The 25,385-nt window shown below is 38.0% G+C and overlaps 2 protein-coding genes and 1 long non-coding RNA gene across 3 annotated transcripts; 2 read left to right on the plus strand and 1 right to left on the minus strand.

The window, feature by feature from the left end:
• The first annotated feature begins 6,336 nt into the window (after positions 1-6,336).
• On the plus strand, positions 6,337-8,746 carry LOC108262171 (SLAM family member 8-like). Its single transcript, XM_053681528.1, has 4 exons — positions 6,337-6,871; positions 7,471-7,737; positions 7,900-8,001; positions 8,107-8,746. Exons 1-4 carry the CDS (start codon positions 6,433-6,435, stop codon positions 8,148-8,150), a joined length of 852 nt encoding a protein of 283 aa, XP_053537503.1. The 5' UTR covers positions 6,337-6,432; the 3' UTR covers positions 8,151-8,746.
• A 4,336-nt stretch (positions 8,747-13,082) lies between these two features.
• LOC128633037 (uncharacterized) lies at positions 13,083-13,510 on the plus strand. Its single transcript, XR_008396720.1, has 2 exons — positions 13,083-13,220; positions 13,430-13,510. It is a non-coding gene; the product is annotated as an uncharacterized LOC128633037 (long non-coding RNA).
• Positions 13,205-23,623, minus strand: LOC108261661 (uncharacterized). The gene is made up of 6 exons (XM_053681533.1): positions 23,491-23,623; positions 21,485-21,727; positions 18,479-18,802; positions 17,998-18,273; positions 17,522-17,662; positions 13,205-13,775 (listed from the first exon to the last, which is right to left on the minus strand). Exons 2-6 carry the CDS (start codon positions 21,537-21,539, stop codon positions 13,756-13,758), a joined length of 816 nt encoding a protein of 271 aa, XP_053537508.1. The 5' UTR covers positions 21,540-21,727; positions 23,491-23,623; the 3' UTR covers positions 13,205-13,755.
• Positions 23,624-25,385: the final 1,762 nt, after the last annotated feature.

The raw sequence follows: 25,385 nt of genomic DNA on the forward strand, positions 1-25,385 counted from the left end.
TCTGATCAAGTACTTGTGAACAAAGTCAGAGTATCTTTACATTTTCATAAACTGCTTCATTACATTTGTAGATGTCACTTTGAGAAAACATGAGTGTTTAATTTTATGAAAAAGTGGGGGATAGGGAAGCTTCTGGGCTTTAATATTAAATGTTATATTAAATTGTTAAACATAAAAAAACCTAAAACATTTTAAAATTAAATTGTAGGTTATATTAATAAAAAATTAAAATGCTGCTTAAAGCTGATAAAGGGCACCAAAGCAAGGGGGCATGTTGATATTGTTTACTTGTGGTCAGTTGCTAAAAGGCCAGCGGAGGAAAGAACTCTGACACAGACTATGGCTTTTTTGCATTTTCAAAGAAATGAACATGTTGAGTAAAGTGATTGACAGTGCATATATATATATATATATATATATATATATATATATATATATATATATATATATATATAGGCGATTGAAATTCCATGGAAGATCTTGGAAGCAGTAAGTGTGAAAAGCCATGCTGACAGCACCCACTGAAATGGCAAGCAAAAAACGGAAGCGACCGTGTATAGAGTCCAATGAAAACATACTGAGGCATCGATGTTATTACATTGCCACTAACCAATGAGACACATGTAGCCCTGCCAAAAGTGCAGCCCCGTCCATTCTGCAGGCTGCAGCGAGGACCTTCTCGCAACTCTCGCCGATTGGTTACATGGAGTGGTCGGGGTTTATGACCTATACTGCATCCAGCCACCTGGGGTCGATTTGGCTTCACTTTTCAGGACTTGTGCAGCACACAGCTGCTGCTGAAGTCGAACACACCTACTAACTTCCCTGTTTGTCAGACAGAGATGCAGGAATGTGCTGCGTGACCTGAGCCACTGCCCAGTTTCCCTCTCAGGCTGAGGTACCCCTCTGGCATGCAGAACACCACTGTGTGAATGGAGAGGAGAGGAGAGGATTTCCCATCCCTGTTAAAAGCATTCTGTCATCACTCCATTAAAGATTCGCTCCGTGGTCTCCAACCCCCCTCTCTCGACTACAGAGATTTAGTTTTGCATTACAGTCCACATTACAGTCAGTGCTTGATCCGCTGAAGTAGTAATTTGGTAGTTTGTTTTTGTATTGCTGGTGTTTTGTTTTTGCTCCTGTTTTTCTAATAGTGCTTACAGTTGTACGAAATAGCAGCATTCTTGGAAGTCTAATCAAACTAATGGAGCTGATCTGATCTAATATAAATAACACCAAATTCGCTGTTCTTGGTAGTTTGTAGACAATGCCTTCACACGTAAAATGAGAGAGAGAGAGAGAGAAGCAAGGGCAAATGCTGTCCTTCTCCATCAAAAAACGTTTAAACTGAACTTCTAAACACACTGTTTCCATGCAGTTTTTTGAATTGCAAGGTTTAGATGATTAAGAAATGTGAAAATCTGACAAACTCTTGGCGTTATCACTCTTTGTAGGAACAACTAATCTATTGTATTGGTTTATCTGCTAAAGTGCCATGCAAAGTACATTATCTTTCCTTAAGCTCTGCTCATATCATGTTCAGGTAAACCGGAACTCATATAGACATCTACACACCTTGTTGTCCTGCTCAGCTTCAGAACACGTTAGTGTTTCAGTTTCAACCCAGTTGGTTAAAATAAATAAATAAATAGTGAATATCCGTTTTCCCCCTCACTCTGACTGTGAGCTGGTGTTTGGTAGAACTGACAGTGAAACACGAGTACTTCCAGGTGTTTTCCTGTAAACCCTGTCTGATCCGTCTCGCCTCCATTCACTGAAGATACAACATTACAACACCGCCATCTTCTTTTACTGTCCGCTCCAAGTGGAGGATTATTCGGGGGTAAAGAACGGGTTATGACCCTGAAGAGAGGCTGCTAAAGACAGAGCAACATTACAGAGCTGGAATCAAAGCTCCAGCAGATAAATAATTCTTATCGAATATTTAACAAAAGTTTGTCACACTGTAACTCCTGTAAAGTATATCCATCTATCCATCTTCTATACCGCTTTATACTTTTCAGGGTCACGGGGGACCTGGAGACTATCCCAGGGAGCATCGGGCGAGGTGGGGGACACCCTGGACAGGGTGCCAATCCATCGCAGGGCATAATCACATACACACTCACACACCTTTGGGTTACTGATCAGAACGTCGGAAGTTCAAGCTCCAGCACTGCCAAGCTGCCACTAATGGGCCCCTGAGTACAGCTCTTAACCCTCTCTGCTCCAGGGGCGCGGTATCATGGCTGACCCTGCACTCTGACCCCAACTTGCTAACATGCTGTGTATGCAAAGAAAATAATTCCACTGTGCTTTTATGTATATGTGACTAATAAAGACTCGTTATCATATAGCATATGCTATTTAAAATATTTTATGACCATATTAATACTAGTATATAGAATAAAGACAAACTAATAAGCTACTATAAATATTCTAAATGAGCTGTGTCCCAGGATAATATGGATATATGCTGTATAACAGTAAATAATTATTATAAAATATTTAACAAACAGTTTGTCACACTGTAACTCCTGTAAAGCAGGGGTCCCCAACCCCCGGGCCGCGGACCAAAATAACATATTATTTCCGTTTTATTTATTATCCGAGTCTGAACAATGTTTTATTTTGAAAAATGACCAGATTCTCTCAGTTACGGCCTCTTATTCTTCTTCTTGTCAAAGCACTAAAGGTGCATTACCGCCACCTACTGGACTGGAGTGTGGGCAGTAGATTGGCAGGAAAAAAAATAATTACTTTTTTTTAAATATAATAAAATAAAAAACTAAGAATAATAATAATACCAAAACAATAATACATAAATAAAAGAAAATAAATAGATAAATAACTATATACTAGATATTCCTACTAGATTACTAAAGTCTCTCACTTATCTCAGTATTTTTTAGATAGTTTATTAGGGGGCGGTGCATTTTCCCAGATGTTTTCCCCAGCAAGTTCTCTTGTTCTCTAGTGTAATTTTTTTTTCCAGTCTGCATCTCTAGCTCAGTTCTTTCCTTCTCGTACATTTTGCAGTCTAACAGAATGTGTTTTACCATCTCTTGTGTACTGCAGAGTGTTCAGAGTCCAGTGGGGTGGTTTCCTGTTCTGTTTAATGCTAGATTTAAGCCAGCATGACCTATTCTAAGACGCGTAATTATCATCTCTTCCTTTGGGTTTCTGCCCTGCCTCACACTCATGCCTACTTGTTTTTGTATAGTATATAGGTGTCGTCCGGTGTCAGCTGTGTCCCAGTATTCCTGCCATATTTAAAAGCATGTCCTTTTTTAATGGTTTTGAACTCTGCTCTACTTAATGGTACTTTAATATCAACTGTTTCATGTTTTATCGATCTTTTTGCCAGTACATCCACAATTTCATTCCCTTCTATCCCTACATGTGCAGGAATCCAGAAGAAGGAAACACTCAGCCCCTTAGCTCTCCATTACATCCATCTATGACTCACTCTTGACGCATGTCAAGACGCTTGTCTCGGCCATTTGATATGTTACTGCTAAAAATAAACCCACAGGCTAGCAAAATGAGTAAAAAACAAACGTCTCTGGAAAGTTTATTTTCAAAGGGGAAAAGGCCCAGTTAGGAGACAGAAGAAGAGCCTACGACTTCAAAGAAAAAGAAATCTGCATTTAACAGACAATACCAGGAGTCCTACTTGAAATACGGTTTTATCGCGACAGGTGATTTCCACGCACCAAGCCTGCTCTGCATAATATGTGGCAACCGGCTCTCTAATGAGGCAATAAAGAATTCAAAACTGCTTCCCCACTTGGAGACCAAGCACCCGTATTACTGTAAAAGACAAGCCATTTGAGTATTTTGAAAGGAAAAAGTGTGAACCCACCACAGGGCCACCACATGAACAAATGCGAGTGCACTGAGAGCATCATACATGGTGGCTAACCGTATTGCTATCATCCGATCTGTGTGAAGCAGGGTTTTCGGCAGTGACAGCAACCAAAACAAAATTATGGTGTAGACTAGACATAAGCAACACACTCCGGGTGTTATTGTCTCCCATTAGCAGTAGATGGGACATATCGTTACAGTGAAACAGGCTCAGGGCTCCCACTGATAACTCCCGTTATGAGTTGTAGGTTTCATGCACTTTATATTTGTTTTTGTTTTGTATCTTATTTTGAAGGCATGTTGAAATGTTACCATAGTGACCAGAGAGCGTTAGGGGGCAGACAGGATGTTACTCATGTTATGTTGTTGGCGTGATGTTACGAGGACGCTGCTAATAAAGTTGTGATTTCACAATGGATTCACGCTTATTATATATATATATATATATATATATATATATATATATATATATATATATATATATATATATATATATATATATAATACCCCAGTTTTTATGCCGGTCATATCATTTTATTTTGTTGTATTTGTCCGCCACACCTTACATGCCGGTCCGTGAAAATATTGTCTGATATTAAACCAGTCTGTGGCGCAAAAAAGGGTGGGGACTGCTGCTGTATAGTAATCTATAACTAGCAGTGGTTAAGTCTCTGGTTTACTGATCAGAAGGTCAGGGATCCAAGCCCCAGCAATGCCAAGCTGCCACTGTTGGACCCTTGAGCAAGGCCCTTAACCCTCTCTGCTCCAGGGAGCGCTGTATCATGGCTGTTCCTAACATGCTGTGTATGCGAAGGAAACAATTTCACTGTGCTTTAATGTACATGTGACCAATAAAGACTCATTATAATATAGCAAAGGCTATATAGAATATTTTATCACTATATATATATATATATATATATATATATATATATATATATATATATATATATATACACACACACACACACACACACACACACACACACACACACAGAATAAAAACAAACTGATAGCCTACTATAAATATTCTAAACGAGCTGTGTCTCAGGATAATACAGATATATGCTGTATAACAGTAAATGAAATTTGTGGTCCTTCTATTCTAGATGAAGCAGACTCAGAGTGAAGGACAGCTCACTGTGCATCAGGAGTCAAATCAGACAGGTACAGGTGAGAGGGTTTACTGGCTGACTGTAAAGGGACATGCTATAAGAGAGTGATAAGAAAAAAAAGATAGACATGGAATTCTTTGAATGAAGGAGGCGTTACAACATTACTCGAATTGAGCACTGAGCTAACTATTTACAGTAAGATTGTACAAGTTTTGTTATTCATTCTCTATATTAAGATTGTAACGACACAGGACAGTTAGCTGGAAGTAAGCGCATTAGAGCCGTCTTTATTGATAAACAAACAAAACAAACACAGGAAGCGCGGTCTATACTGACCATACTTAAATACTGGACACCTAGCTACGACCGCTAGCATGCTACACATACATGCTCCAGAAACTCCGGAGACCTTAGATTAATACTGCACGAAGTGCGCAGCCACACAAGGGGTTTAAATACCCAACATAATTAAACTAAAGCATAGCCACCTGGCTCAAATCAAACTACACCCTCGCACATCAGCCAATGTCTAAACAGGAAGAGAACGAAACCAAAACAAGAGTCACGTGTCCACGTCGAAGCCGCTCCGCAGTGCCATCTGCCGGCGAGGCGTAACAAAGATGATGACATCATCTCAGCGTCCGCTAAAAAAAAGTCAAAGTGAAGGTCTTGGAACTGAGCCAGAGATGTGACATGGTACCAGCAAGGATAAAGCAAATAACAGCTTTATCTTCACTTTTCCTCCGTCAGCCTTTCTTGCCTCTGTTTCATTTACTCTAAAGAAAAACTAGCGCATGTGGGTTATCACGGAGCGTATACGGCGCCGGCGAGTCTAAATGAACACACTGGCAACCAGGGCAGTTCAAAGAGACGTCTGATTTACTCATTGAATGACAGAAGCTTTTATAGGTACAAATAGCCGTGCATAGGCGTACTGCTGTGTGGAAATAATATGGCAGTTGAACTGTCTGGCCACATACATGAAAAACATCTTAGGCAATAAAAGAATATACAGCAGTTGTTGAACATATATGGTCTGATGGTATGATTTGCCTAACACAGAAAAGAGGAAGGTTCCATTGGTGACATGTTAAACTGGCACGTACCCATCAGACAGATTCTGTAAAGTACATGAGACAGAAATCAAACTATAACCTAAACATACTTATACATATCTGAGGGAATAAAGAATAGAAAATTTCCCAACAGTACCAAATAAAAAGATAATGCTGTTTTTTCTTCTTCTTCTTCTTTTTTTTTTCTTTTTTTTTTTTGGTTCAGGCCACTGCCCAACACAATGTCTGTGCACAGCCCTGGTCTGAAGGGGTTGAACACGTATACATGCAGCATTCTTCAGTTTTTTGCTTTTGTTTTTAAGGTCTATACAATAACAGAATTAATTAAAAATGGTTTTGTAATAATCATTGTCATTGTTATAGTTGTTTAGATGAAGGCTTTGGTTTGGTGTTGGTCTCTGAACTGCTTGGGTCCCTTTCAGTTTGTGCAAAGAGATACCATTTTGTTTACATGCAGCCTTATATTGGTTATGTTTTCCCCTGCTGCAGGTGTGTGCAATGTTTTAGCTGATACAAATACAGAGATGGTGCTTAAAGGTGGGAGCTCCCTGGATCTAACACTAACATATCCAAAGAATTCAGTGTTATTTGTTAATTGGAACTTTAATGGCAAAATGTTTGCTGACTACACTCCAAGCCGTAATTACATATTTCGGGCATCTCAATTTAGTGGAAGATTAAAAGGTTTCAATGATAAAATTGGAGTAACTTTAAAAGATCTTCAACCCCAAGACTCTGGAACATTCTCAGTTGTTGCAGTTGGACCTGAAGGACAGTATCCTACACAGGATATTAAAGTTTATATTGAAAGTAAGTATACATTTGTGGAAGAATCCAGTGTAATTGTACTTCAGGAATAAATATAGAAATGAAAAATTTAAGCAGAGAAACAGGACGTTTCAGACAGTAGGTTTCTTTCTCCAACAGTCACAGAATTGCTTTACCTGCTCAGGTGATAAATGGATTTGTGCTTTACTGTATATTTTCAGTAAAAGAGAGCTAGAAATAGACAGACAGACATACAGACTGACCCCGAACATAATCTAAGTGTTCATACATTAGGCTCATCATTGAAACATACATATTTAAATATTTATTGGAACAATATGGCTTTTTAATCTTGAACTTTCTGTTAACAGAACAATTTATGTTCATTTCTAAGTAGACATTACTTATACGCTGCTTGTTTTTGCAGTTATAAAAGGTTGGACCAGTCTTAACTATAAGAACTCAATAATACATATAATAATTTTATCAATTGTGTGCTGTGATTTCCACCACTGTAACAAATAACCAAAAAAAAAAAAACATGCAGAGGCCCATGTTGGTCCATGGACTCCACTTTTGAATGGATGGATTGATGGATGTTAACTTTTTTTTTTTTTAACTGTTTTTACACACTCATTCAGACCCCATAACAGCTGTACAGATTGAGAAGAATCAGGCGTGGAGATTGTCCACAAACAGCTGTGATGTTGAAGTGAGGTGTGCAGCGCTCGGAGCTGAGAGTGTCTCCTACCTGTGGAGCGGCTATAAGACTGGGAGTGGAGCTCAGCTGCAGTTCAGTCTCTCACCAGCAGAAGGAGCTGTTACACTGAACTGCACTGCAGCTAACAACGTCAGCTCCAGTTCTGCTACAGAGACACTGAGCTGTAGCACTGAACATCCCAGAACAGGTATAATTACCCTTTTCCTGTAACTACACAAACTTTACAAAAATGTCTATGCACTGCATCAGGTGTGTGTGTGTGTGTGTGTGTGTGTGTGTGTGTGTGTGTGTGTGTGTGTGGGTGGGTGTGTGTGTGTGGGGGTGTGTGTGTGTTTTGTCTCACATGCAGAAACTCAATTGTCAGTTCTTAATTTGATCAGTAGTCTAGTGGCGGCCTCTCCGTATCTGCTGGTGACCATCATCCTGGGTGTAAAATGTTACAGAGCTCGAGGTAAAAACTACATAAACATAATAAATAGTACACAGTAAAATACTGTTTCACTTCTTGTGTTACTTATTTGTTTATTTATTTGTTCACTATTATTTTATTTCACAGGTCATCATAACAGCCAGTATGCCATGAAAGTAATTGAGGAATAAGCACTTTGCTCACTCTGTAAGAAATAGGTTGAACACTGAACTACTCAGGGGCAAACAAATTTGATTCTGCTACAAAGTTTATAGTTGTATAGTTTTCATTTTTATAATAATATTTTCATTTACACTCAAAGCTCAGGGGCACAGAATATTTTTTACTATATTTCTGTTTGCGCTCTTCTGAGTTGGATCAACGTTGGAGCTTTTCTTCCAGATTAGAGATCACAACACTGTTATGACAGCGTGGAAAACTGGGTCTCTCTGGGTCCTCTTCCAGCCCCCTGTATTTCACCAGATTCTTCTATTTCTTCATTGTATTTCGCCATCAATCGATTGCCAGATCTATCACTACTGCAGTATTCTGCATTTTATTTTAACTCTCACTGTTTAATTTGCTGTACTGTTATCTGACTGTAACTGGAGGTCACACATATTCATGTTTATCTGTCCCTGTACACAAACCCTGCCATGTTCACTGCAGCTAATATTATAATGTGTTGTAATACTGTATAATAAATGTAATCTGGTTCATGTAATCTGATCAAGTACTTGTGAACAAATCAGAGTATCTGTACATTTACATAAACTGCTTTATTACATTTGTAGATGTCACTTTGAGAAAACATGAGTACTAAAGGTTTGCAAAAAAATGTCTGGGGAAGTCCATCCAGCCATCCATCCTCTACCGCTTACTCCTTTTCAGGGTCACGGGGAACCCTATCCCAGGGAGGGGTGCACCCTGGACAGGGTGCCAATCCATCGCAGGGCACAATCACACACACATTCACTTTAGACATGCCAATCAGCATGTCTTTGGATTGGCATGAATCCCCGCAGCACAGGGAGAACATGCAAACTCCACACACACAGGGGAATCGAGGTGGGAATCGAACCCCCAACCCTGGAGGTGTGAGGCAAACATGCTAACCACTAAGTCACCATCCGCCCTCTATAAGATCCCATTCATAGGCTATACTATGAAAATATCCTATAACTTTAAAAATGTTTTTTTTAACTGTCTCTCTCTCTCTTTCTCTCTCTCTCTCTCTCTTTCTCTCTCTCTCTCTCACACTCACACACACACACACACACACACACACACACACACACACACACACACACACACACACACGTGGTTTTGATGTAGTTTGTGTTATTGGATATTGGATATTTTATGTTTTTGGATAGCATCTTTGTTTACATCATTAAATAAAACTATTGAGTACCTGCACCTATACACAGTTGAGGTCATGATGTGTATGGGGAGCGAAGTTTGGTCCGATCCCACAGGAGAGCTACTGTTGTACAAATGGCTGAAAATGTTAATGCTGGCTATGATAGAAAGGTGTCAGAACACACAGTGCATCACAGCTTGCTGCGTATGGGGCTGTGTAGCTGCAGACCGGTCTGAGTGCCCATGTTGCCCCCTGTCCACCGCCAAAAGTGACTATAGTGAACATATGAGCATCAAAATCGGACCATGGAGCAATGGAAGAAGGAACGTGGTCTGATTAATCATATTTTCTTTCTCATCATGTGGATCAACTGGATGCGTGTGCGTCACTCACTTGGGGAAAACATGGCACCAGGATGCACTATGGGAAGAACGCAAGCTGGTGGAGGAAGTGTGATACTCTGGGCAATGTTCTGCTGGGAAACTTTGGGTCCTGGCATTCATGTGAAGTTACTTTGACACTTACCACCTACCTAAACATTGTTGCGGACCAAGTACAACCCTTCATAGCAAGGGGATTCCTAATAGCAGTGAACTATTTCAGCGGGGTAATGCTCCCTGCTACACTGCAAAAATGTTCAGGAAATGTTTGAGGAACATGACAAACAGTTCAAGGAGTTGACTCAGCCTCCAAATTCACCATATCTCAATCCAATGGAGCAGCTGTGGGATGTCCACAATTGTGTTGTCCTCACCAACAAACAACTAACATCAGGTGACAAAAAAAACACAACAGATTTCAGGATGTAGTCATTTTTTCCCCCAAAAAATAAACCAATATTCAGAAACTAGGTGTGAAAATAAGTACACCCTATAAGTCAGTAACATGTAGAATCACCTTTATCAACAATAACTTGAAGAAAAAAAATTCTGTAGGGGTTTATCAGTCAAAATTTTTCCAAAATGATGTAAGAGACTGATAAACTCCTACAGAAAACATTTTCTTCAAGTTATTGTTGCTAAAGGTGGTTCTACATGTTACTGAATTGTGTGATGTACTTATTTTTCCCACATGGTTTATGAATGTTGGTTTACTTTTGATTTTTTAAAATATCAGTACATTTTGAAATCTGTTGTGTTTTTTTTTTTATTTATTGTCACCTGAGGTAATTTTATTCTATATAAAAACATAAAATTAAAGGAGGGTGCACTTCCTTTTTCCTATGACTGTGCATACAGCAACTAAAGTCTGATGCACTGTTAATGACTTTACTAAACATGTTCAATTCTTTGAAAAGGCAAAAAAGCCATAGTCTGTGTGAAAGTTCTTTCCTCTTCTAGCTTTTTAGCAGCTGACCACAAGTAAACAATATCAACATGCCCCCTTGTGTTGGTGCACTTGATCAGCTTTAAGCTGCATGTGTAGCAGAACCACAGTGAGGCTTTAAAGGCTTTAAACCACTTTCAGAGGATACACATAGAGAACTTTCCGATAACGCTGTAGGTGCATTTATTTTGTCTTTACAGCCACATACAGCAAACATTTATAGATTAAGAGACCTCAGACACACACTGAATGAGGAAGTGTTTTTTGAGCCTCAGCTTTCGTCTACTTTAGTCATTCACTAATACAGCAATGCAGGACTTTCATGGATATACTGTTTCCATCTCTGGTGTGCTGTTGTTTGCGCTTCTACTGGGTATGTACAGAGATTAATATTGGACATTTTTAATGCACTTGGCAAATTAAGCTTTTTCAGTGATTAACAGTAAACGAGCTTCCTTACTGCTAACCTCATAGGTCAGAGCAAACAATTTTACATGGCATTTGGAGATGTTCTGAAATGCATAAAATACACAGCCGAATATTTACATTAACTAATTTAGTACAGAAATTAAAGTATTTATCTAATCATTTGCTTTTCAAATCACTGATTTTTCTTTGTCATATTTACTCAACCACTGAATATATTTTTCAGTATATATTTCAAAATTGTCCTGGACTCTCATAAGAAATTTGGCATTTGTCAGTACACTAACTGTACACCACTGATGTTCAGCATATTTCTCATGTAACTGTCTGCTCTTATCATTTTCTATCTGCAGGAAAATGATCAGATTTGACTCAGGAAACCCTAAGGTCTTTCTCAAAAAAATAAATATGGCTGTTAATGAAGTACATGCTGCCTATGCAAGCTATTTGGTTACTGCAAATTCTAAGAAGATATAATTATGAAGATTTATAAAGAGTTTTACTGTAGTTGGTGGGCATAATCTGTGGACAAATGAACTGAGAATTAGTTTTTAAATGATTTTGTAGTTAGGATTGTTGTTGTTTTTTTTAATAGTGGTTTAGGTACGGGCTTCAGACTGTCTATGGACACATAGCAGTACAACATAACTGATAAAGACAGTTACAACAGTGGAATTAAAGAAAACTGATCTTAGTGACAGTAACCAACACAAAGCAAAATAACAAAACAAAGCAGAACAAAATAAAACAAAATCAAAGCACAAAGCAGACTCAAGCAGCCCCAAAGCAGCAACGTGGCTCCACGAGTGAGGGGGAGGAGCTATACTGAGATAACCACATCTCACTCAGCCCGCCTTAACGCATGCAAAATCGAGGACCTGTGATACGATGACTTGATACTCACGATGGCACATACGAAAATCGTGATAGCATCTTTAATAGTTGTGACGGCAACAGCTGGCGCACCGACCGGAGCTACGTTAAACTACCATGCTACACAGTTGGGAGCGTTGACAGCACACCGCACTGAGAGTGAGCAGCACATCACACCTGCACACAATCTCGGTAGCCCAACGTCACACTCTGTAGTCCATAGCAATGAAAGGAAGGGGCTGTTTTCGACCGTGACACCTTCTGGGAGGCCTAAACAACCACTTATATACTATGGTAGCGATAGAGCCCATTGGCCATGTAGTTAATAAGGGTGACGTTTTAACCACGACACACCCTACTACACCCTTAAAGTAAATCTCTCTCCTTGGAGCATCAGATTGGAGGGAAATTCACACAAAGAAAATTCAAAAGTCCAGAAATCTTTTGGTCTGGGGGAAAGGGACGCTGGCTCAAAATCAGTGTCATCACTACTGCCACTTGTTTCATGATCACTTTCATAAATAAACCCTAAAGCAGTTCAGATGTTGTGTCTGTTCAATTTAACAGAAGTATATAGAGCCTTTGCAGTGATCTTGTTTTCTAGCTGCTCACTAAGCTCTGTCCAGATGCTCTGATTAAGAGTAGCTATGTTGCCATTTTGGACTATGGCCTCTTTTCAAGAACAGAGGACTGAAAATGGAATCCCTGTCGACTGCTGATTTCTTGGGCATCTGGCATAAGCAAAACATGCCAGACGCCACCCACTGAAATAATCCTGACTCAAAAAATGTCATATACAGTATAAACTTCATGTATTACTGTATTTGCCAGAATACAAGGAAAATATAATCTAGTAATAATATATAAGGATATTATATCTTACATTAGGACCAATATGGTAATGTTGACTCCTAGATGCACAACATATTCAAAAAAACTAACATGGGTACCATGTACCGCTGTAATTAGCATTTCATATCTACATTAACCATACTAGTATGAGCAAAGAGTTTTCAGTTCAATAAACATTGACAATCTTAGCTCTCTTGAATGGTGTACCATTATGATTGAAGTTAACTAACAATATTCTAACTGACAGTGTTAAAACACTGTACTTACACTGGCCAGAATTTTGATTTAGTAACTATGTTGACTTTTCCTACACTAACAACACTAATTTCCACAAGAGCATCATGAACAGAAGTGTCACATCTAGTGGTGGCAGTGAAGTGTAGCAGATGATCTTGTGAATCAATGAAAAGTAAAGAGAACTGTTTATTGAACAAAATGATATGATTTGTCTTGAAAAAGTCTTCAGCAATTCGCCTCTAAAAGGGTGCTCACACAGAGGAGAATGGCGCCTATAATTCAATGTCTAATATTTTAAAAACGGAAGCAGCACAAAGTAAACTTTTAGTGAGATAAAACAGTACAAACTGAGCACAAACGATTGAGTCTATTTTCACGGAGTTCCACTTCAAGCAGGTGCAATGGGGTGGTGTGGGAGAACTTAGGAAGCTTGAAAACAAGTTGTGCAGCTGCATTCTGGATCAGTTGCAGAGGTTCAGTGGAGCTTACAAGCAGATCTGCCACCAGCGAATTGCAATAGTAGTCCAGTATCGAAATGACAGGAGACTGAACAAGCACTTGAGTGGCCTGTGTGGATATAACGGTTGAATCCTTCTGATGTTGTGAGATCAGAGAGTTGTCCAGGGAGATTGCAAGATACTGATGCGGGGATGAAAAGCAGTTCAGATTTTCTGGGATGAAGTTTCAGTAAATCAGTTGGTAAAACTGAAGAACCTGGTTCAGGATCTTGAAAGTTGTTCTGAGAGAGAGAGAGAGAGAGAGAGAGAGAGAGAGAGAGAGAGAGAGAGAGAGAGAGAGAGAATATTGACTACAGACAGTGTTAGAGGATTTTGGAAAGAAAAGAGAGGTGACACTGTTCGGTAGTTGCTGATGTCTGAGGGATCCAGTGTGGATTTCTTCAGGATGGGTATAGCCCTTGCTCTCTTGATTTTGCACTGCAATATGCCCCTTCCCTGCACTAACTATAGCTGCTTGACAATTTCTGTTGAATGATGTAAAGTCTTAATACCAGCACCCTGAATTTTTCTGTACTGACCAATATCTTTTCATTTAAATCCTTTGTTACAGACTACCAGGAGCAGGGAGGGAAAAAAGTAGTTAGTTATTATTTTTTATATTTACAGCCCCTGGCAAAAATTCATCACACTGTGGAACCACACTCAGAGGATGCTCACCTAGATATTTTTTTTAACTTCTTAGCATATAAACAAATCACACAAAACAACTTTTTATTTAATTAATGGCATATTTTTTTCCATATAAAATAGAGTAAAAAATTATGGAATCAACAAACACATCACAATTAGTACTTTGTTGCTCCTGAATTCTTTGAAGCATGGACTACACTAATAAAAACAATATTCTCCATAAAGCTGGTTCCAACTATCTCGAATAGTGGTTCACAGATCAGAGTTGCAGGATGGAGCCAGGTCACGGACCAGTTTTTAAATGTCCACCACTAATTTTCAATCGGACTGAGATCCGGACTGTCTGCTGGCCATTACATTGAGTTGCTCTGCCTTTCCTGAAGAAAAGCTTTAACTCTCCATCATTTTATCATCCTGAAAAATTACTTCCCCAAACCTAGATTCTATCAATGGAATGAGGAAAAAAAAAAAAAAAAAGTGTCCAAAATCTTTATATACACCTGTGCACTAACTTGAGGTCCCGCCGGTCCTTTACCGGACATGTAACCCCATATCATAAACGAGTGGGGAAATTAATTTTCTTCAGGCAGACATCTTTATATGTTTCAAGAGAATGCCACCAGACAGAAGTTCCAGCATCATGTCCTTGGCCAACGCAGATTCGTGATTCATCAATGAAAATCAATTTCATCCAATCATCCACACTCCATGATTGCTTCTCTTTAGCCCACTGTAACCTTGGTTTCTTCTGTTTAGGTGTTAGTGCTGGTTTTAGTTTGGTTTTTCTATACATAATTCCCCATTTCATATTCAGCTGATTTCTTACAGTTCTGTCAAACGTTTACTCCTGTTTCTGCCCATTTGTTTTGTAGTGAATTTTGGCATATTGCTTTGAGTTTTCGATCCTGACATTTCCCGTCTTCCTTGATCTACCTGCAAGTTTTCCTTTTATAACCTTCATATTTTGGTTATACTTGCAGCAAATTTTTACACACTTTTTTGTTAGCTGACTGGGAACAACCAACATCTTTTACCATACTCCGTGTTGGATTTCCTTCATGAAGGAGTTTCATAATCCTTTCCATTGTTTCCATTGACAATTCTCTTGTTGGGTCATGTTTCCTTTCAAAAAGTCAAAAGGTTAAAGGTCTTTAAGGACTCTAAACTGAAAACTTATTAGCATTTTTAGACTTGTGCTAGTATTTGTTTTAGAAATGCAAATTACAAGATGATTACATAAATGTGTCGTCAACACAGTGATTCCCTAATTTTTTCCTCTACTTGATCTGGGAAACAATATGCCATTAATTAAAATGTTTTACGAAGCCAAAATTTCCAGCTATTAAACAAAAATTTTGTTGCCTCAAATCTGATTTTTATTTGCTACGAAGTAAAAATAATAATAATAATAATAATAATAATAATAATAATAATAATAATAATAATAATAATAATAATAATAAGCTAAGTGAACATCTTCCAAGTGTGGTGATTCCATAATTTTTTGCCAGAAGTACATACAAAAATACATACAACTATAAATAGTAATAATCTGAAATATCCAAGTTATCAACGAAACAATATATTTCTATTTCGTATAGGCTACCATTTTTAAGATAAGACTCTTTTATTAATCCCTCATACAGTAAATAAGGCTGTACACCAGGGCTGGAATGGAAGAAAAGTTCAGGCCAGAGGTCTGACACCAACCAAGACCAGCCCATACCCTCCTAACACATTGAGAACAAATGTTGACCCTTACTGTAATTTACAGTCACCTAACAAGTTATTAGGAGCCCCTGTTCGTCTGATCATTCATGTAGTTATATATGAATTTGTAATTACAAATATTAGGCTACATTCAAGCAAGATAATTAAAAAGACTCTATTGGCATGCTTGGTCTGAAGGGACTATTGGCGTGGTCCCTCTCTTACCTTGTTCTTGAGTTTTACTTTCCTTATTGTCTCTCTTTCTGTCCCTTTCTCTAGGATTCTTAGAGTCATTTACTGCATAAAGACATTTAAGCTCAACATGGCTTGCTGTAGAAATGATTACACTGACAACAACTGTAACCCACAAACAAACTCTTGCCATTTTTATACATGTCATTTAATTTTCTCTACTGCCCTTTGAGTGTTTTTGCATCAGAAGGATTGTCGCCAACAGGTTGATTGTCTCCACCTTATTGGAAAAGGACAACATTTTAACCTTACTGCAATTTGTGGGATTATACATTTGAAATTCTAAGTTTCATACAGGCACATTTCCTTACAGCTTTTTTATTTAGAGGATATAAACCTTAAATGAAAGATGAGGTTTCACCTTATGAAAGCATGCCTAAAGCATATACAGTATAAAACTTATTTTCCCCCTATACCCGTGTTTTCACTCCCTGGAGGACACTCGTGGGAGATCTCTGAACCAGAACTACCACTGGGCTGAGTGGGTATATTAAAATGGTTGGGTATATTAAGAGTGATTTTCTAAATGACCCACAAAGATGTAGCTACAATACTAACCTAAATGATTTAATTAGTGCAAGATCACCATCTTAACAAATGCATATTGAGATTGTGACAAATGCTAGACATCAAATTAAAACTTTGTTCCCTTTTGGTCTGCCCTCACTCACTAATTTTACTCACTGCTCTTGGATGATTGTGAAATGTAAGCCTACCTTCTGTCGCAGCTAGCTAAATAGTAACTAGTTAACTAGTCACAGACTACCAATGTTAGCTACTACCTTCAGTTTACATTAAGTTAGAGCTGCTAGCTAGATAGTCCTAGGCTGATATGACACTGCTTACTGTTTATGAAAGGGCTTCATTTTTATAGTGAGGTTTCTTACAGACAATCTAAAAATTCTCTCCTGATTTTCCAAAATGAACTGTATGCATAATGTCAAGTATGCAGCTAGTTACAGTTTTACTTACTAGTTGTTAATATTGCGGTTAATACAGCCTAATTAGATAATATTCATCATGTCTTTGCATATTAGACTGACCTGTACTTTTAAAAACTAATTTTGCTGCATTATACAGCATCCTCTCTGAGGGTTTCTTTTTTGTGCCCTTTCCCTCTCTGCAAAACTGGTCTCCTTCTTGTCCATTATTCTGTACAAATTCTTTTTACTTTCATTTTTTCAGTTTAGGCAAATGATTACTAATACTGTTGCAAGACCAGTGGAACCAAACTTAATTTCTAGGAACTGCAGGATTTTAGCCCCTTGGATTCACTGCAGGCAAAAACAAGAAGAATCTCCTGATGGTCATTCTGGTCCTGCTATACACATCAGTTTTTAAACCACTTCAAAGTATGATGCTGTAAATCTCTCACCTTTGCGTTTCTGGTAGATGATTGTCCCCAAACATCCAAGAATTCCTCCAAACATTGCTCCTATCAATCCTACAGTGATTCTACCATGGAGTACATCTTGAGTACTTCCAGGCTGAGTGTTGTTTCTTCTTGGTTCTGGCTCTAAAAAAGTAACACATATGCAGTTGAGGAAAAACCATTCCCCAGTGGAGACTTATCCGGGGCTAAAGAAAAAATCTTCGAGGCTACAGCCCTGAATGCCCAGACCAGGCATTCCCCTGAATCAGTCCAATAATAACTTTGATAAAATTAAGATTTTAGTTGTTGTTTCACAGGGAATGTTTGATGTGTTATAAATAAGTCATATATTAACAATCAACAACAATAGTAAACACAACCCATTTATCCTACTCAGTTATTTTTAAGTTATTCATAATAGTATGAATGGATTATCGCTAAATGCGTTTATAAACCTTTGATAAACATGGTAAACATACCTGTACATGTCACACTCTTGCTGGATGATTCTTGACGACGGTCATCATCAGCAGTACAGGAGAAGGTTACTACCCGGTTGGGTGTGAAAGATGTCCACAGCACTGATTCACCAGAGTCTCCCTGATCGCTGCTCCAGAAGGGTTCACTGAAGCCATGCTCAGGCTTCCAAGAAAGAGAAACTTTACTGTTCATTGATAAACAGCCAAGAGAGATCACACAATACCCTGAATCCAGGGAACTGTGCAGCAGACGTATGCTTGGTTTATCAAGTCGTTCTGAAATTTAAAAAAAACACTATTTATAATGAAATCTCAATAACCAATATTAAATCTTTGTTACTGAGAAAAATAGAATTATAGGTTTCCAAAACCAATAATCTATCATCAATTTAACAGTTAATGAAATATCGGTCCATGTGATTTTTATTTTTTTTTGTAAATATATGAAGTTCCCATCATTACATAACAATGAATTACTCACCCTGAACAGAAAGCTGAACAAAACTGTTCTTCCTTTGAGTGGGTATTCCGCCTACCAGGTCCACTCTGTATTTTAAAGCATCTCTGGATAATACATTTTTAATTGTTAAATGGCCTGAAGACGTATTCAGCTCAAGGCGTCCACGAAATAAGGGAAAACGGTCAACATTCAATTTTTTGCTCTGAAAGCCTGCAATAAATGTGACGTTTCCATAGATAGACCAACGAATTGTACTAAGAGACCATGAGGGATCAGCATCTGATGGCAAGACAACAGACTCGCCAATGTAACCCGTGACATGCCTCGTGTCCTCACCTCCAATTCCTGGAAGGGGAAAAAAAAAAAACCTCAACAACTGATCCAATAAGTTATCCTGACCAATTACAAATTATAAAATGACTTATTCAAGTGTACAGAGCGCTCCAGAATTATTGTCATCCCTCATAAAACTGAGCAGCAATTATTGTATTAAAAAAAAAACAAAAAAAAACATAAAAAGCAAAGTTTACTGCCATATGAAAGAATGAGATGAGGCAACAAAGCATTTCACTGAAGCAGAAGTTTTTCACTGAAGGTTATGGCAATAAAAGTATATTTAAAGTTAAATATATTATGTAGCAGCATAACAGCACTTAAAAATAAATATCTGGAGACAAATTAAAGAAAAAGTTAATTAGGTGTGAATTAACTGAATTGAAAATAAAATGGTTTGACATGAAAAGAGCAGAAAATAGAGATCTACACCGTACACTACGGAGCACATCACACAGGGAAACTGTATTTAGGCTCATTGTTTTATGTGCCTCTGCCGTAGTCAATGAGAATATCTCACTCACCCATGCATCCTCTCTGGTAACATGTTTAAAATGTGTCAGTAACAAGAAATCCAAGCACAGACACATACAAAGATCATTTGGTCAGTGATAAATAAGCCAGCTTTCATCGTCAAAAAAATAAATACGTTTTATATCCAGTCCCTCCTAAACATGGTGTGTGCTAAATGCATTGGCTTACTGCTACCAGCCTGCCCTCACTTTCTACTTTTTTTCACTTAACTGAATGACTGGTCTTATTTGTCTTAATTTATGGAGTTATGTTGATTGCATTCTGTATATTTTGCATATTTAATATTTCTTTAATTACATTAAATAACTAGGTTTCACATGTTTTTAAATTCATGTGTCTAATTGAAATAAATAAGCTATTTAAAATTGGCAAAATAAATCAGTATATTTAAAAACACCAGTAAATCCTGCAAACTATTCAATTTGAAGCCAGTCAGTTTCCTTATATGTAAATTTACACAAATTCAGGAGCTCTGATAAGATACAAACATTTTTTCTAAACTAACAGGATACACTCCTATGAACAATTTGTGAATAAATTTGTTCGTATCCAGCATGATAAGGCCCAGTGTTTTGCAATGATCATCTCAGTCTCCATATTTAAACCTGTGGCGTGAATTGAAAAGGGACTTTTCAATTATTAAGCTATATATTTTTTTTTTTTTTCTGGGAGTAGTGGACCAAGATCTCTACAAGTGTCTAAAGTGTCTTAATGCCTAAAGCAATATTAGGCATTAAGAGATTCCGTGCTGTTATTCACTCCAGATCACATAAGGAATAATACACTGGAGTGTTTTAGATCACAGTGATTGGTCAATGATTACAGTGTTTAATTTATTAATGAAGAAATATCAAGCATTTTAACAGTATATAGCTAGATTTAACATTGTGGTTTTCTCTCTCTGTAAGGACAAACAAACAAACAAACAAAACACAGCCTGTCAATTTAGAGAAACTGGAAAGCGTAAACTCCTCTGTTCTGAAAGATTTCCTGTGCTGGGAAATTTTAAAAAGCCCTGTGACTATTGGAAAGCATGAACACTCCAGACCAGTGGTGAGGCCAGAAATTGGGCAGTGTGTGGATCTGGATAAAACCCAGGCTAACCCAAAAGAAAACTCAAATGCTAGTAGTCCCTCAGAAGAATTTAAATGACTGTTCTTCTGACCGTTTTTAAGCCTAATTCACTTCAGTATACAACATGTCATCAGAAATGGCAGTTTACTTTCAAAGTGGAAAGTACAGCATTATTAATTAATATAAAAAATGTTCAATTGTATTCATATGATTTTCACAAGTTACCCAGGTCAGGAAAATATTTCAGAGCTTTGAGCCATGACTGACTGAGCTACCGTTTGTAACCTAAGCCTATATAGGTAATGTAAGGCACCAGCTGAATACGACTCATGTCCAAAACTGTAAACTTTAATCAATCATAAAATCTCTCATATAAACCTATTTACTGTAAAGAAAAATATAGAGGAGATATTAAGGTCAAATGACCCCAAAAATAATTTGTGGAGATATCTATTCCCTAACATGAGAATGGCTACAAGAGTGCTTTTTGCATGGACCAGGCCTCCAAAAAGGGGTCACACTGGTGCATTAGCGGGAGCAACATATATACACAACATGGAAGCCAAAGGTGTAAATGTAATAAAATACAGATCTCTTTCGTTCATAGCAAATGAAATAACCAAAAAAATAAAATAAAAAAAGTTCCCATACGTAGGATTAATATGCGAAACAATAAGGAAATACGCCTCTATTCATAACACACACACACACAGAAATAGTTAACCGCAATTAATAATAAAATAAGCAACAGTTATTGTATTAAAAAAATCATAAAAGGCAAAGCTGAAAGCACGAGATGAGGCAAAAAAGCATTTCACTGAAGCAGAAGTTATTTTCATTCAGTAAATTTCATTCATTCAATAAGTTCTTTATTCTAATATTTTGAGATACTGGATTTATGATTTCCATGAGCTATACGCCGTAATCATCAAGATTAAAACTAAAAACAAAAAAGGCTTGAAATACTTCACTTCATGTGTAATGAAACTAGAATATGTGAAAGTAAAATTTTTTTAATTAAACTACTCAGTTAGTAGCTACATAAAGATTCATTTAAAAGAATATTATTTATAAAGTTGCACCTACCTTGATGGAAAAACACCATCAAACACATTACTCGAATGGACACACTCTCAAACATCGTTTTTCAGTAGGATGAAGAGTAAAGTTTCAAAATGCAACCGGTCACAATGCTCCAGTTTAGGATCCTCAGATCAACTGGAAACTGCCCTCGGCTTACACGAAGTGAATGTGACGTGATCAGAAATACCACACACGAACGAGATGTGACAGAGCCCCAAAATGAGTATAATACTTGAAGCATAAAGGCTGCAAGACATAAAAGACAATATGTAATGTAAAAAGCACAACACTGGCAAGTCTGCTTGCAGGACAAAGACCATGTTCATTAGCATGATATGAATAGGCATTATGTATGCACTTTTTTTTCATTAATGGTTTGCTCCTGTAGCCTGACCTAAACACTGATTTATGGAGCTTTAAAATAAAACTGCATTTCCACCAAAAAATTTACATCTTTCTGTAAAAAAAAAAACTAAACAAAAAAACATTAAAAACAGCAATACACTTTTATTTATAAAGTCTGATCGAAAAACAGGGTCAAGGTCACAGCAAGGTCAAATGTCTAAAAACGTTCTTTTATAGGTGTGTTTGACTTCATGTTGCTGCGCAGACCAATCGGTATCTGACTTGAAGCAGTGCATGCCCCTGAACTCATCGCAGAATCAATCGCAAGCACATGCCCCTGAACTTTTTCAACTCATGTCTGTGTGAAATAAACAGTTATGGAAATGTAGAAATGAAACTTAAAGCGCCAATCTCCTCTTGAAGATCCGGGAAAAAAGTCTGTTGGTGCCTCAGTGACTACTTCACTCAGAGAAGCTGTCAATCACAGCTGTCAATCATGACATCACACCCCCAGTTTTTATAGCATCAACTATATCAAACTATATCAAAAATTATAGCATCAACTAAAATCAAACTTATTTTTTTTAAAAAACGAACACTTCAACTTACATCAACGTGATAAAATCTAGTCCTACCTAAAATGACAGAAACCCTCTTTGGAAAAAAATTATTTGAAGTGTAATTCGATTGTTTAGTTTGTCTCACGTCCCGTTAGATTACATGGAGAGGGCGGGGTTTATGACCTATACTGCATCCAGCCACCTGGGGGCGATTTGGCTTCACTTTTCATGACTTGTGCAGCACACAGCCGCTGCTGAAGTCGAACACACCTACTAACTTCCCTGTTTGTCAGACAGAGATGCAGGAATGTGCTGCGTGACCTGAGCCACTGCCCAGTTTCCCTCTCAGGCTGAGGTACCCCTCTGGCATGCAGAACAGCGCTGTGTGAATGGAGAGGAGAGGAGAGGATTTCCCATCCCTGTTAAAAGCATTCTGTTATCACTCCATTAAAGATCCGCTCCGTGGTCTCCAACCCCCCTCTCTCGACTACAGAGATTTAGTTTTGCATTACAATCCACATTACTGTCAGTGCTTGATCCGCTGAAGTAGTAATTTGGTAGTTTGTTTTTGTATTGCTGGTGTTTTGTTTTTGCTCCCGTTTTTCTAATAGTGCTTACAGTTGTACGAAATAGCGGCTTTCTTGGAAGTCTAATCCAACTAATGGAGCTGATCTGATCTAATATAAATAACACCAAATTCGCTGTTCTTGGTGGAGTTTGTAGACAATGCCTTCACACGTAAAAGGAGAGAGAGAGAGAGAGAGAGAGAGAGAGAGAGAGAGACATGCTGGGGCGTTAGCTGTATTATTATTATTATTATGGGGCTGAGCCCAGATTCTTCTCCATCAAAAAAAAAAAAAAACGTTTAAACTGTACTTCTAAACACACTGTTTCCATGCAGTTTTTTGTATTGCATGTAAGAGTTGGATGATTAATAAATGTGAAAATCTGACAAAATATTGGCGTTATCACTCTTTGTAGGAACAACTAATCTATTGTTGTATTGTTTATCTGCTAAAGTGCCATGCAAAGTACATTATCTTTCCTTATGCTCTGCTCATATCATGTTCAGGTAAACCGGAACTCATATAGACATCTACACACCTTGTTTTCCTGCTCAGCTTCAGAGGATGTTAGTGTTTCAGTATCAGCCCAGTTGGTTAAAATAAATATCTGCGTATATCCGTTTTCCCCCCTCACTCTGACTGTGAGCTGGCGTTTGCAGAACTGACAGTGAAACATGAGTACTTCTACATGATTTCCTGTAAACCCCGTCTGCTTGGTCTCGCCTCCATTCGCTGAAGATACAAAATTACAACACTGCCGTCTTCTTTTACTGAGGTTCAGTTACACAGTGACAAACTGCTCCAAGTGGAGAATTATTCGTGGATAAAGAAGGGGTTACACCCCTGAAGAGAGGCTGCTAAAGGCAGAGCAACATTACAGAGCTGGAATCAAAGCTCCAGCAGATAAATAATTATTATCGAATATTTAACAAACAGTTTGTCACACTGTAACTCCTGTAAAGTATATCCATCTATCCATCTTCTATACCGCTTTATCCGTTTCAGGGTCACGGGGGACCTGGAGACTATCCCAGGGAGCATCGGGCGAGGTGGGGTACACCCTGGACAGGGTGCCAATCCATCGCAGGGCACAATCACATACACACTCACACACCTTTGGGTTACTGATCAGAATGTCGGAAGTTCAAGCTCCAGCACTGCCAAGCTGCCACTATTGGGCCCTTGAGTACAGCTCTTAACCCTCTCTGCTCCAGGGGCGTGGTATCATGGCTGACCCTGCACTCTGACCCCAACTTGCTAACATGCTGTGTATGCAAAGAAAATAATTCCACTGTGCTTTAATGTATATGTGACCAATAAAGACTTATTTAAACTATTTTATGACCATATTAATAATAGTATACAGAATAAAAACAAACTAATAACCTTCTATAAATATTCTAAATGAGCTGGGTCTCAGGATAATATGGATATATGCTGTATAACAGTAAATGAAATTTCTAGTACTTCCATTCTAGATGAGGCAGAGGCAGGCTCAGAGAGTGAAGGAGAACCCTCTGAGCATCAGGAGTCCAATTAGACAGGTACAGGTGAAAGGGTTTACTGGCTGACTGTAAAGGGACATGCTATAAGAGAGTGATAAGAAAAAAAAGATAGACATGGAATTCTTTGAACGGAAGAGGCGTTACAGGCGTTATGAATGTAATTTGTAATCCAGGTGAATCTGATGACTTTTAAGGGGGTAGAATACTTTTGCAAGGCACAGAGTAAACAAGTAACTTTTGGTACAGTGCACGTTTATCTATTTTAATAGCTGTGCATGTTTTAGCAGAACCACAGTGGGTATCAGTGACGCAGTTCTTCAGAAGTGAGAAAGCTCTAAACCACATTCAGAGAATACTCTATACACGAGAAGGAATTTGTATTGATGCACTTTTTTGCCTTTACAGCCGCCCACAGCAAACATTTATAGATTAAGGCACAGACCTCAGACACACAGTGAGTCAGGAAGTGTTTTTGGTGTCTCAGCCTTCATCTACTGTTGATACAACAATGCAAGACTGTCATGGATACCATGTTTCCATCTCTGGAGCTCTGATGTTGGTGATTCTTCAAGGTCTGTATTGAGATAAATATGGTAGATTCTTAGTCGCCATTATCAATTAAGCTTTCTTTTTAAGAATTTGCAGTAAATGAGCTTCATTACTGGTAACTTCATAAATAAGGGTCAAATGATTTTACATAACATATTTGGACGTTTTTTTTTCTAAATTGCACAAGATACACAGCTTGAGTAACTGCTTAAAGACACCACTGCTGTTTAAAATATTTCTTGTGTAACTGTCAGCTCTAAACTTTTTTATCTGGAAAAAGACCTGTGAATGGCTGAGGAATGTCTCATCGTTCATCACTGTGTGCTTCCCTGAATGCGTGCATATTGACATAAAGTCTGATTTTCACACTGACAAAACA

The sequence above is a fragment of the Ictalurus punctatus genome, chromosome 7 (genome assembly GCF_001660625.3).
Source record: "Ictalurus punctatus breed USDA103 chromosome 7, Coco_2.0, whole genome shotgun sequence".
Taxonomy (NCBI): domain Eukaryota; kingdom Metazoa; phylum Chordata; class Actinopteri; order Siluriformes; family Ictaluridae; genus Ictalurus; species Ictalurus punctatus.

Coding starts and splice junctions, on each gene's coding strand:
- LOC108261661 (XM_053681533.1), bottom strand. CDS start 21,539: ATGTTTGAGAGTGTGTCCATTCGAGTAATGTGTTTGATGGTGTTTTTC. Junction 18,803..21,484: donor GATGGTGTTTTTCCATCAAG/GTAGGTGCAACT, acceptor TTCCCCTTCCAG/GAATTGGAGGTGAGGACACG. Junction 17,663..17,997: donor CAAGAGTGTGACATGTACAG/GTATGTTTACCA, acceptor TTACTTTTTTAG/AGCCAGAACCAAGAAGAAAC.
- LOC108262171 (XM_053681528.1), top strand. CDS start 6,433: ATGAAGGCTTTGGTTTGGTGTTGGTCTCTGAACTGCTTGGGTCCCTTT. Junction 7,738..7,899: donor CACTGAACATCCCAGAACAG/GTATAATTACCC, acceptor TCTCACATGCAG/AAACTCAATTGTCAGTTCTT. Junction 8,002..8,106: donor AAAATGTTACAGAGCTCGAG/GTAAAAACTACA, acceptor TTTATTTCACAG/GTCATCATAACAGCCAGTAT.